At 54.9% G+C, this 12,534-nt stretch overlaps 1 protein-coding gene across 1 annotated transcript; it reads right to left on the reverse strand.

Moving 5' to 3' along the window:
* Window positions 1–84: 84 nt before the first annotated feature.
* Window positions 85–8,627, reverse strand: ZNF687 (zinc finger protein 687). The gene is made up of 9 exons (XM_016215577.2): window positions 8,570–8,627; window positions 3,473–5,601; window positions 3,152–3,330; window positions 2,615–2,791; window positions 2,358–2,520; window positions 1,886–2,218; window positions 1,668–1,780; window positions 1,342–1,483; window positions 85–1,208 (listed from the first exon to the last, which is right to left on the reverse strand). Exons 2-9 carry the CDS (start codon window positions 5,582–5,584, stop codon window positions 717–719), a joined length of 3,711 nt encoding a protein of 1,236 aa, XP_016071063.2. The 5' UTR covers window positions 5,585–5,601; window positions 8,570–8,627; the 3' UTR covers window positions 85–716.
* Between the last annotated feature and the right edge of the window lie 3,907 nt (window positions 8,628–12,534).

The following is a 12,534-nucleotide window of genomic DNA, read 5'->3' on the forward strand; positions in this document are numbered from 1 at the left end:
CCACCTTCCCAGAGCAAGGCCGCCGTTCGATTCTCAGCCCCTCCATCGAGCCCACCTTGCTGAAATCATAAAAAAGAGCCTGAGTGGGGATTAAACCACAAGCAGTTTTAATGGTCTGGTTCTCTCCTTCACATTCCCCCCACTGTTAGTATTATTACTACAAGAATAAAGGATTCCTGAGAGCCTGTCCCCTCCTCTCTCTGGGCCCCCCTTGACAGGACTCGTCCCTACCAACCCCCCTGGATTTCTGGGAGGGGGGGGAAAAAAGACAAGTGAAAGGCACTGTAGGGGTGGGGGTTTGAGTGCCAGGGAGTCTAAGGGGTGGTACTAGGGCATGGCCAGGCCTAAAGCCTGCCTGCAGGGGTTGTGGAGTGTGTCCTGACTGCCCCGGCACTGGTCTTTCCTTGGACCTGTCTAGCAGGCCTAAGAAAGTCCCATTCTCCCACCCCCAGTCCCACAGGGTCTGCAGCAGGAGCACAATTAGTGTTGGGCTAAGAGGAAGAATGGTGGGTCCCCTCTACTAGGACCCAAGAGCCAAACTCAAAGTGGGGACTGCAAAAAACTATAATGCTCAAGTTTGTTATCTCCGGGGGTTAGGAAGAGAGGAGTTGAACAAAATGAATTATAATGAAACTCCCCAGCCTGGAGACCAGGCAGCAGCAGTGACCCAGGCTCCTGGGGAAGAGGGAGGGGGCCAGTCAGTCCAGGTCTGGGGCCTAGTTGTCCCCACTGCCCCCTTGCCGAGCCCTGATGAATGCCATGCCATGTGTGCGGAAATGGGTCTTGAGGTTGAGAGGACTGTCACAGCTCTTGCCACAGACCTTACAGGTCAGTGGGCCTCCAGAAACAGGCAAGGGTGAATCTCCACCTTCTAGGTCAGACCTCAGTGAAGGGGGCGCCTCTTCCTCCCCATCTCCCATGCCCAGGGCACTGGCACTGCCCACACCCCGTTTCTTCTTGTGGCTGATGAAGCGATGCCGGCTCAGGGAGCCAGGGGAGGCAAAGCATAAGCCACAGTCGAGGCACTGCTGGGTCCCACCATCCACCCTCAATCCCAACATGAGGGTCTGCTCCACTGAGCCACTGCTCCGGTAGCGCAGGGGGCCTCCCGACCCGGGTCCACCCCTGGGGGCCTTGGCTGGAGGTGTTGTGCTGTCAGGCTCCTCACTGCAAGAGTCAGAGGACTGGCGACGTTTCCGTCCTGGCCCCTGGAGAAGATAATGAAGAAACTGGGCCTCCCCATCACCCCACTGACCCTGGCACCCCCACCCAGCTTCCGGAGGCCAGTCTATAACTGCAGGTCCCCACGACTCTAACCCAGCAGGGTGGGCCTCTGCCTACCTGGGCTCTGGCACCGGGGCCCCGAACCACAATACTCCCCCGGCCAGGAGACTGGTCCCCGAGCGGCAAACCGTGCCGGACCTGGACGTGCTTCTCCAGGATCAGGCGGCTGCTGAAGGTCCGTTTTCCCTCTGTGCAATACCTGGGGGCAGAGTGAGTGGGGTGGGCCTGGGGCACAGTCCAAAGACCAAGGCCAGTGGCTTGAGAGGAGGGCTACCAGAGCAGAGGGAGGCTTCAATCTCAATCCACTTGGTGGGGATCGGGGGTAGGGAATGAGGGGGGTCACCTGCTGGGCAGAAAGGACGGGGTAAGAGAGAAAGGGTTACCTGCATGGGTAAACTCTCTTGATACCCTCATGATTGACCCTGACGTGGCGCCTCAGGCTGGGGGCCGAACAGAAGGATCGCTCACACAGGCGACAGGGGAACTTTTTCACTGACTAGGAGAGCAACGGGCGGGAAATCTCAGAGCTAGGCCTCCAAGACCCAGCCCCACTGCCACACAGGACAATCCCAAGGCTGCCCCTCCAGCCCATCTTGTTCACCTTGCCATGCTCCTTCTTCATGTGAGCCACATACTCATCACGCTCCGGGAACCAGGAGTGACAAAGGCCACAGGTCCAGCCTCCAGGGCCCCCGCCCCCACCCTTGGTGCCTTTGCTCCCTAGGTCCCGCCGGGGCCGTTTGGTTGGACGAGGGGGCTCTGGGGAGCTGGGTAGGTCCTCCTCTTCTGAGGATGAAGATGATTCCTCCAGAGGGGGAGGTGCTCCTCCCTGAGACACAGCCAGCTCCTCCGGCTCAGCTTTGGGGGTCAGAAGGGCATCCCCAGCCCCTTTCCCAGCAGTCTCCTCTCCCAAGCAACTAGACTGATGGGTGTTCTGTGACGGAGAAACAAGTGGGATGGCTGTTGTTGGGGGAGGCCTGGCTCTCCCCTGCCCCCACTTCCTGAAAGTTATGTGACCCCTGCACCAGGTCAACACAGCTGAGCACCCCCCCTCCAATCCTTGACTCCTATACCTTGAGATGATCCAGCATGGTCCTTTTTTGGGCAAAAAGCAGAGGACAAGATGGGCATTTGAAGACACTGACGCGCTGGGGCAGCAAGTGCTGGTCGAAGTGTGAGGAGAGGAGGGGCTTGTGAGTGAAGACTGTGTCACACATGGCGCACTTGTAGATCATCCTGTACAGGTGGAGAGGACAGTGCAGACACCCTGCCCCATCAGGGCCCAACCCCCCCCCGGCCCACCCCTCCTCATCCCCATCCCAGGTCTCACTTGGCCTGCTGCGTGTGGAAGCTGGGATGCTGGGTGTAGAGGTGGGCGTGGGCGCTGGGTGCAGACTTGAAGGCCATGGGGCAGATGGGGCACTTATGGAAAACCTCGCAGTGTGACGTCTGGATGTGCGACTTGATGGAGTTCACACCCCCAAACACCACTGCACAGCTGGGGCACCTTTGGCAAGGACAAGGGAGGCATTGCAGTGAGGCAGGCCATCTCCATGCCCTCCCCCACCCCACATTCATCCTGAAGAACTGGGTGGACTTTGAGAAGTTAATTGGTGTTGGAGCCTGAGCAAGGTGGAGACAGGAGGGAGCTGCAGAGACCCAATCCTCAGGGGAGGCCTGTTGAGACAGAGCTGGAGCTCCAGAGGAGCCCAGCTCTCTGCGTTTGTCAGTACACCAGGGCCAAGGAATTGAGCAGGAAAGACGGGGCTCTCAAAAGACCATCTAAAAGGTTGGTGCAAGGAACCATGAAACCAGCAAGTGCATGGGGGAGTGCGGAGACACTAGGGAGAGGAGAGGTGTGAGGCACCTGTATCCTACACGGCGAGAGAAGTGCAGACAGGCCTCCCGGAGATGGGTCTGAAAATTCGCTTGCAGAAAGTTGCCCCCGCACTCAGGGCAGACGTGAGGAGGTCGATTCTTATGCATGCGCTGGTGGGCACTGAAGCTGCAGCGATTGGGGAGCATCATGGGGCAGGATGGGCACACCTGTCAAGGGGGTTGAAACAAGGTAAGTCGGGAAAGAGTAGCCTGTCCCCCATTACTTCTCCTAACCAAGCCCCTCGCACCTTCCCAGATTCTATCCCCTGGCTGTCCCCATCCCCAGGAAGGGCGATGAAAAGCAACTCACATTGCTGGTGGCCCCAGGGGCAGGGGGCCCAAGCTGCTGGAAGTGGGCAGCCATGCCAGCCTTGTCCCGGCACTGCTCCTTGCACTCCAGACAGCGAAAGCATGTGTAAGCAGAGGTGGCAGGGGCAGCAGGTGGCTCGGCTGAGAGCGGCAGCACAGGGGCCTCAGCAGCAACTGTAGAAATGGCAGAGGTGGTGACAGTGGTCCCGTCACCCTTGCCCAAGGCAGACAAGGCTGGAGGTCCAAGGGCAGGTGGGACAGCCAGCAGGGGCGTGATGTCCGGCTGCCCCACCATCTGGTCAAGGGCTACAGGCCTCATGACCAGGTGTGAGCACTGCATGACAAGCCCCTTATCCTTGTGCTCCCGGGCATGCAGTAGCAGGCTGCATTTGTTGAAGAAGACCAGGCGGCGGGCACAGTGGTTGCAGGTGACCTCGATGCGCATGCTCCGGCGGTCATAGTGCCGTGCCAGGCTCTTCTCCAATGAGAAGGCATCCCCACACTCGAGGCAGCGGTAGCCTGTTGGAGGCAGGGCCAGCCCGGCTTCAGCAGGTGGACTTAGGTTTGGCCGGTAGGCAGGCAGCAGGTTCTTGCTGTTGAGGATCTTGTTGAAGGCCTCCACCAGGCTGGACTGGGTCCGTGAGATCACTGTGCCACCCCCTGCACCTGGCAGGGTGGCTGTCTTGGAAGGCTGCACCATCACCACTGAGGCACCATTTACCTTCTGTCCCCCAATTGCCAGCCCTGCCCGACCCTCAGCCTTGGGCAGCGCTTGAGGCACCAGACCTAGCATGTTCTTAGCCATCGTCTTAGGGCTGGTGGCAGTGCCCCCAGGCAGAACCACAGCTTTGCGGGCCACGCTGGCCGCCATCAGCATGGCAGTACTTGCATTCTGGATGGTGGCCACAGGAAGCACAGTGCCCTTTAGCCTTGTGCCATCACCCAAGTGGACGTTCACCACCTTCGGACTCTCAGGAGTTGGAGCTGCAGGGGACAGCTTTAGGAGGTTAGCCTCAGCCAGGAAGGTCCCCTCGACCAAGGGAGCAGGGGGATCAGGGTCTGAAGGGACCCGGGTTACAGTCCTTGTGATATTCCCACAGGACGTTTTGATGGTCTTGATCCGCACCTTGAGGGGCCTAGAAGAGCTGGAGGAGGCAGGGGAGTCATTGCTGTCCTCGTCGGCAGCCTCAGCTCCACTAGAAGGACTCTGGGGACTTCCTGGGGGAGACTTGTCCACCGGCCCCTGATCCTCTTCTTCTTCCTTCAGGGGCTGACACCTGGGCACTTTTGGGGAGGCAAGAGGGCTCTGATGCCCTGGAGATTGCTTGAAGAAGGGTACCCCAGCAACCTGGGGAGGAGAGGAGCTGGCAGGGATGCCCACAGCCTCAGGGCTAGAGCCGGAGCCTAGTCGGGCTATGCCCTGTGGATGAAGGGGGCTGCCACTGGCCTGCTTCAAGGTGCCCAGTGGTGGGGGAGAACCAGGTGGCAGCAGGGCTGGGCCATTCTCCCGGGCCAGCTCAAAGGAAGCAGGAAAAGGGGGGGTCATGGCCCCTTCCCGAGGTGGAGAAGGCGCAGAGGAAGGCAGGGGATCAGGGTGCTCCCCTGGCTCAGACCCAAAATGAGCAAAGAGGTCCAAAGCAGCTTTGCCTTCCATGGCTTTTTCTTTCCAGGTACCCCCACTTGAAAGAGCTGGAGAGTTGGGGTTTCCTGGAAGGGATGGCTCAGGGCCCCCAAAACCATTTTGCATCAGACGAGGCCCCAAAGGTCCTTCCTTAGTCATACCCCCAGCCCGGGCCCCTTCCCCTCCTGAAATTCCAACCAGGGACTCCGATTGCTCAGGACACACAGTGTTCTTAACAATGACGCTGACTGCTGAGATGTCCCCCGATGACAGGCCATGGTCAGAGGCCTGTGCTGAAACCCCAGGGCAATCCCCAGTAGCTACTGCTGTTGCTTCTCCAGATTCAGCCCCTACACTGGGTTCTGGCTTCCCTGAGCCTCCTGGCCCCTCGTTTTCTTCTGACCCAGAGTGGATGGCTTCATTTGCATCAATGTCGGGGATGTCAAAGGCAGCAAGGAGGTCATCAAAATCAGGGGTCTTCATGTCGCCCATGGCGGCAGGTCCCAGACCTGATGAAAACAGGAAGAGAAGGGAGAAATGAAATCTCTGGAAGCAGAAACCCTGGACCTCCTCCCTCAGGGTCTCCATATTTATCTCCTCTCAGAAGCCATGCACACTCTGACTTGGGCACACCTCCTCATGGTGCAAATCCTACAGAGCTGGCAGAGGCGCTTGGTTTGCCAAACCCTAAAATAGGAAGGTGTGCATGCACATTCCATAGGAGACACCAAGATCCAGAGAAAGCAGAGAAAAGAGACCCCAGAAATACACATACAAGATAAGGGTAATAGAGATGGAGTTCAGTGCGTATCTTGGGTGAAACCACCTAAGCCCCTCCTGTCCCAGTACAGAATCAATCAATCAATCAATCAATCAATCAATACTACTATTAAGGAAGAGGATAGACAGGATGCTCTAAGTTTAAGAGTTCATTCATGGCCCACGGGAGCCATTCATCTTCTTCATGGATCTTCCGAGGGTCCACAGAGATCTGAAAAACCATGTGTACAAAGGGTCCATGACTTAAGCCAAGACACAAGACATGATTCTAGTTCCAGCTTTACCAATGGCCTGCTGGATAAGCAAGTTACTCCACTGCCTTACTTTTGTCCTTTGAATTAAAGAGGGGGCAAATAGTACATATATCATAGGGTTATCCTGAGCATGATATGAAATTGTGAATGTGACAGAACCCAGAATACAATAATTATGACAGGACAAACAAGGCTATGTCAGGCTGTGGCAGGGCTGGGAAGGAGTAAGCACTGGAAATCTAGGGCTGGGGTCAGAAACAAGAGTCAGGGGTCATTGTAAGGTCAAGTCTGCAGCACTTGGGGTCATCATTGGCACCTGGAGATCCAGCTTGTTAACAGAGAGATGTGGACTCAGGGAAATTGCCCAAGAAACCGAGAGAGAATAAGATACAGGAACACAAAGAGACAAAGAGAAGAGACAGAGGGGAAAACCGAGAGGAGCCTGGTCACAAGGGCCTCCCGTCATAAACACCTGGTGCTCCCTCACCTACCTTCCCCAGAGGGCCTGGGCCCTCCCCTGGCACTCCCTGGCCCGCCCCTCCTACCTCCACATCTTGGTCTCTCAGGACTAAAACTCTAGGGTACAAGCTTATCCAGCACAGCTGCCACAGTGGGGAAAGCCAGGTCCCTCTCCCCTATCATTTTTGTTCTCAGTCCCTCACCCCAATTTATCGCCTAACACACACTCTTCACCTTTTTAATTTTCCTTTGGCAACAGTAGCCCAGGAAGTCTCACCCAACCTCAACCTTGCCCAGTACAAAAAGAAAAAAATCCCACAAGACTTTTGTGTCACTAAAACAACAAGAAGGCCAGCCTAGAGCTTGTGGGGGACCCAGGTCTGTTCCCTTACCAGCCTTTCCCACAAGTGTATATCTAGGAGAAGCAACTGAACAAGTCTCCGCCTTTACACATTCCCTGCCCAGGTTGCAAGCTGTTTCCCAGGGCCAATTCTCTCACCTCTTTCTAGTCTTAGACTGTAACTGGAGATAGTCCCAGCAGGTGGCAGGTAGCACTGCTGGGACCAAGGTGGGGGGAGAGGGAGAGGGTACCAACTAGAGGAAGAAAGGGGAGTCCTCCCCTCACCCACCCACCCCAATTCGGCAGGCTCTGGGTTTAAACAAAGCCCTTCACCTCTTGCCTCTGCCCTGATGGCTCGCTAGGCCCTCTTCTGCCTGGCTCTCTCCTGACCTGGAGAGGCCTGAGCTACATTTCCATCAGGGTTGGCAGAGCACATATCAATGGGGGCTGTTAAGAAAACATCTGCAAACTGGCCTCCCCCAAGTAACTCCCCCTCTGGCGTCCAAGTGACTTAGAGGTTATCGACAGTCGGACCAGACAGTAGACCAAGCAGAGGAGCTCAAGGCCGAAGAGGCTTCCCCACCTCCCAGCCCAGGCCTTTCTGCGGCTGCTGCGCCCTGGCTCTTGGGCTCCGCCCCCCCTTCCCTCTGTTCTTCCCCAAAAGCCAAAGGAAGGGGCTAAACAGGAAGAGGGTGAACTGGTCCGGGTCGGGTGGGGGCTCCACGGCCCCTACCCTGGCCCGGGGCCTGCTGCGCAGGGGAGGGCGAGGGGCTGGCGGCCGGGGGCGATTAGACTGCCGCCAAGCTGGGCAGAGGGCGGAATTAAGTCCCTGCCATCTGCCGAGGGCCGGCACGTCTCTCATTGCGGGGAAGGGGCGGGGTGTACACTGGAGAAGCCAAAGGGGAAACTGAGGCTTGCGGCGCTTCTCTCGCTCACACCGGCGAGCGAAGAGAAGGACGGGCCTCGGCCAGGCCAAGCCCTTAGGGAACTGCCGCGCAGCACGTCCGGGCCCAGGACCACTCTGGAGTGGGTTAGGCGCGTGGAAATAGTGGGGGCAGCACGGTCTTTGCGAGACTCGCAGCTCTCCAGCGGGGGTCCGTCCCAACTCCGACCTCCTCCCCTTGCCTCCTAGCGAACCGCAGCTGCCTCCTCCCACAGACTCCCGAGGCTCCCTCGAGACTGGGGAGTGAGCGGGAGGCGCGCGGCGGCCCGGGGCGCACGCCTGGGTCCAGCCCGGGCCCGGACGCTGACCCGCGCCCAGTTGGGGTGCAGGCTCTGCTCCGGCCTGCCCAGGTCCCCCGCCCCCACCCTCGGACTCGGACACGGACACCATTTTAGGTCGCGACATCCCGCAGCCTCCAGCCCCCGGGCCGCGCTTCGAACCCCTCTTGGGATGGGGGCGCCAGGACTTGGAGACCCCAATCCTCCCTCCACGATTACCCGGCTAGGGGCTGTGTTTTCAACAGGCTGGGAGTTTCGCCCATCCGCCCCAAGGAACGGTGGCAGTGTCCGGGCCTTCCTAGAAGCTGCCCCAGGGGGGCGGCGCGGAGAAGGGGGTAGTTGACCAAGTGGGGGAGGGGCGGGGGCATTTACCCGCCCCCGGGGGCGGGGCCAAGGGCGGGTATTTACCCTAGGCTCGCTTACTTGTTTGGCTCCAAATGCGGGCTGAGCCCCGGCGGTCCCTCCCCTGCTCCAGCCGCCGCCGCCGCCGCCGCGGCCCTCCCCGCTGCCGCCGCTACTTCCTGCTTCTCTCCCGTTCAGCCTCCCCCTTCCTCAGCTCCCTCCGCGTTCCCGGTCCGGGGGTGCCCGCTCTCGTACTCGCCATTGGCCAATCCCCTCATCGTTCAGTACTGCGCCCCTCCCAGCCCCGCATTGGGTTGGCTTTAAGTACTGCCGCTCGGAACAGGCCCCGCACAGCCTTCCCAGCTTCATTGGGCAAGGAGCCTAGTCCTCTGAAGATGCCTCTTGCCATTGGTTGTGTCGGAGCCCACCTGCCCATCTGTGCATCTCAAAAGCAATTGGCCGCACTTACTGTCGTTTAGGAAGAAGCCGACCTGATTCCCTGCTTTCCTGCTGGAGGCGGGGACTACCCCAAGTGCGTCTCCGCCCCCTCACTCCCTATTGGCCGCGATCCTTAAAGCCTGCAGTGCACTTGTACAAATTTCAGGAACTCTCCGCTTCTATTTGGTGGATGCTTTGAGGGGAACCTCTGCGACTCTGAATGGGCCCGGCTGTGTAGATCCATTTGCGCTTTCTCAAGCTAAACTCCAATGTCAGTCATGCCGTGCAGAAGTCACAGAATGGGACGTCACCCAAAACATTACGTCATCTGGTTGACTATTTTCTTGCGGTTTTCCTACAGTCTAAATCGCCATAAAATCTAGATGGATGGGGTCCTCGCGCGGGCCAGCTCCAAGGGCAATGGCGTCACCCATAGCTCCTCCCTCTGCGGGAGGACTTCGAGCAGAGCAGGTTTTGGAGTGTGGAAGGAACGGGCACCTGAAGCCTGGGACGGGCTTACAGACCGGAAGTGGGGGAGAGGTGACGTTAGAGTGCTGGCGTGGCCTGGGCCATTTCCAAAGGGATCTTAAAGCGTCACATTGGTAGGCTTCCGGAAACACGGGGGGTGGGGAGGAGATAGACAAGACACACACAGACACACACACACACAGACACACACAGACACACACACACACACACCACCACCCCATATAGGGTGTCCCAAAAAAATGTATACACTCACTTTGAATAATTATGAAGGCAGTGTTTATTAAAATACATTTCATTGTCAAAATTAACCTATCAGCTATTACAGTGTATACATTTTTTTGGGACACCCTGTATATATCCATTTCCCATCTAAGAGCTCTCCTTTTCCCTGCCCCCCCGCACAGGGGGGTGGAGTCTAGGCGGGTTTTTCCCGCGCTTTGTTGCCCCGCCCCCTAGAGGCGGGAGAAGGGCAGGGGTACTGGGAAAAAGGGTTGCCTTGATCCTGTACTCAGCACACCCTTAGAGAATTCACCCGAAAGCCCAGCGTGGCACCTCGCGCAGACTAGCCGGCCGGCGAGCCTCCGCAGGCTGCCGCGCAACCCGGGCGTGGTTATTCAAAGTGGTTCTGTTACTTTGCCAGGGTCACTGGACCCCTTGACCTGGGACTCCCCGCGCACGCGCTGGGAGTCTGCGTAGATAATAGCGACTGTATGTACTGAGGTGTGAATCACAGCTTCTGGATGGGAATCTTGGGGCCACCACTTACCATATGACTCCATCGGGCAAGTCACTCAACTTTCCTGAACTATTTTCTCATGGGTAAAGTGGGGATTATAATATCCACCTCACATGATCCTATTTTTTGTGAAGATTAAAAGTGCTTTGTAGAGCAATAAGAAAATCCGCCTCCTTTCTCCAGAGGGAGAGGGAGAGGGATGGGGAGGGGGAGGGGGAGAGGGAGAGAGAGAGAAACATCAGTTGGCTGCCTCCTATATGAAACCTGGGTATGTGCCCTGACCAGGAATTGAACCTGTAACCTTTTAGTGTACAGAATGACATTTCAACCGAGCCACACCAGCCAAGGTGAGGATATGTTTTTAATTTATTTGAGAGAGAGAGGGAGAAACATCAGTCGGTTGCCTCCCATATGTGCCCCAACTGGGGATCAAACCCGCAACCTAGGTATGTGCCCTGACTGGGAATCAAACCTGAAACCTTTAGGTGTACGGGATGACACTTCAGCCGACTGAGCCTCCCTGCCAGGGCTCACTTTGTTTATTTTTTAAAATGTTTGCCAAATACCCAAGTCTGATAGTGGCTAGTTCATCTCACAGCTCAATTTGTACTAGTGCTTTCCCTCAAGACAATCCTGTCCTCCAGTATGCAGCAAAAGTGTTCTGTGTGTTTCTGACTTTGAGAAAATATTAAAGATGTGTACTCATGGGTTGAGATTTAATAAAATTAATGTTTTACTGCTTCATAAAGACTAGTTTTGTTTTTCTAATCCATGAGCATGTGGGGGTCAAGAATGCAATGACTACCCCCATGACTTTTGTGTCAGTGCAAGTACCAACACAGTGCAAGAGACAAATAACATCATAGCATTATTATAAAAATAGTTTGACCTCAAAACCCCCCTGAAAGGGTCTTGGGACCTTTAGGGGTTCGTGGGCCACACCTTTAGAACCATCATCATGGAGTAAGTTACCTAGAGTCTCTGGGTTTCAGTTTCCTTATTTATAAAATAGGATTAATAATGCTACATTTACCTCATAGAGTTGTTGTGAAAACTATTTAAAACATGTAAAGCATTTAGAATAGTCCCTGGCACATTGTTATGAAGCATTTGCTAATATTATAATCATATATCCAATGTCATTAAATGTTCTTCCAAAAGAAATTTGAGTGTATTATTTCACATTAATGCAATGTAATTGTTTGATATTTGGTTGTTTTCAATTTTTGCAACACCCTTGTACACAAGTCTTTGTCACTTCTCTGATTAAATTCCTAAAGTAGAACTGCCCAAGGAGTGGTCCCATGCTGCTTAATGATGGGGACATGTCCTGATAAATGAGGCGTCAGGCAATTCTGTCGTGCAAAATCAGAGTGCACTTAAACACTCGTAGATGGTATAGCCTCCTACACACCTAGACTATATGGTATCGACTATTGCTCCTAGGCTACAAGCCTGTGTGGCATGTTACTATACAAAACAATGCAAGATTAAATCAAGCACAAGAGCCTAGCCAGGTGTTGCTCAGCGGTTGAGCATCAGCCTGGGATCCAGGAGATTTCGGTTGGATTCCCAGTTGAGGCACATGCCCGGGTTGCAGGCTTGATCCCCAGTGCAGGAGGAAGCCGGTCAGTGACTCTCTCACCATTAATGTTTCTCTCTCTCCCCCTCCCTTCCTCTCTCTGAGATCAATGAAGATATATTTAAAAACAAAAAATAAATAAGCATAAGAGAAAATGATGCAGTCAAGAGACATGGTAACCATGAGATGTATGAGGCCGCTGCTGGTGTAACACAGCACACTGTTTTACAGCAAACTTTTTATATAAGTAGAAAGAACTCATTCTAAAATCATAAAAGGTATAGTAAACACATAAACCAGTAACATAGTTGTTTTTTATCATCAAGTATTATGTACTTTACATAATTATATGTGATATACTTTTATATGACTGGCAGTAACATTGTTTACACCAGCATCACCACAAACATAATTCGATGCACTACTTGACAATGACTACGTCAGAGGCTAGGATGTCATGAGGCATTTGGAATTTTCCAGCTCCATTATAATCCTATGGGACTGCCACTGCATATGGTCTGTCATTGATAGAAACACCGCTATGTGGTGCATGACTGAACACACACTTCTTCACTGTACTGTTGTAAAATACAGGGAAAGCTGAGGATAGAGTTCTATGGACCAAGTGAGTATCTGACATCATCAGCAGGGAGCATTTCTTAGGATGGACACAATCCAGAGTGTAGCTGCAAGTGTAAAGAATGAATTGTGGTGATGAGCTCTAAACTGGAAGAGGCCAAGGCAGCTGCTGAGTCACCCTGGTGAACACTGAAGTCACCCAGTTGGCATGCAGAGGACCAG

Source organism: Miniopterus natalensis, chromosome 19 (assembly GCF_054644295.1).
Source record: "Miniopterus natalensis isolate mMinNat1 chromosome 19, mMinNat1.hap1, whole genome shotgun sequence".
Taxonomy (NCBI): domain Eukaryota; kingdom Metazoa; phylum Chordata; class Mammalia; order Chiroptera; family Miniopteridae; genus Miniopterus; species Miniopterus natalensis.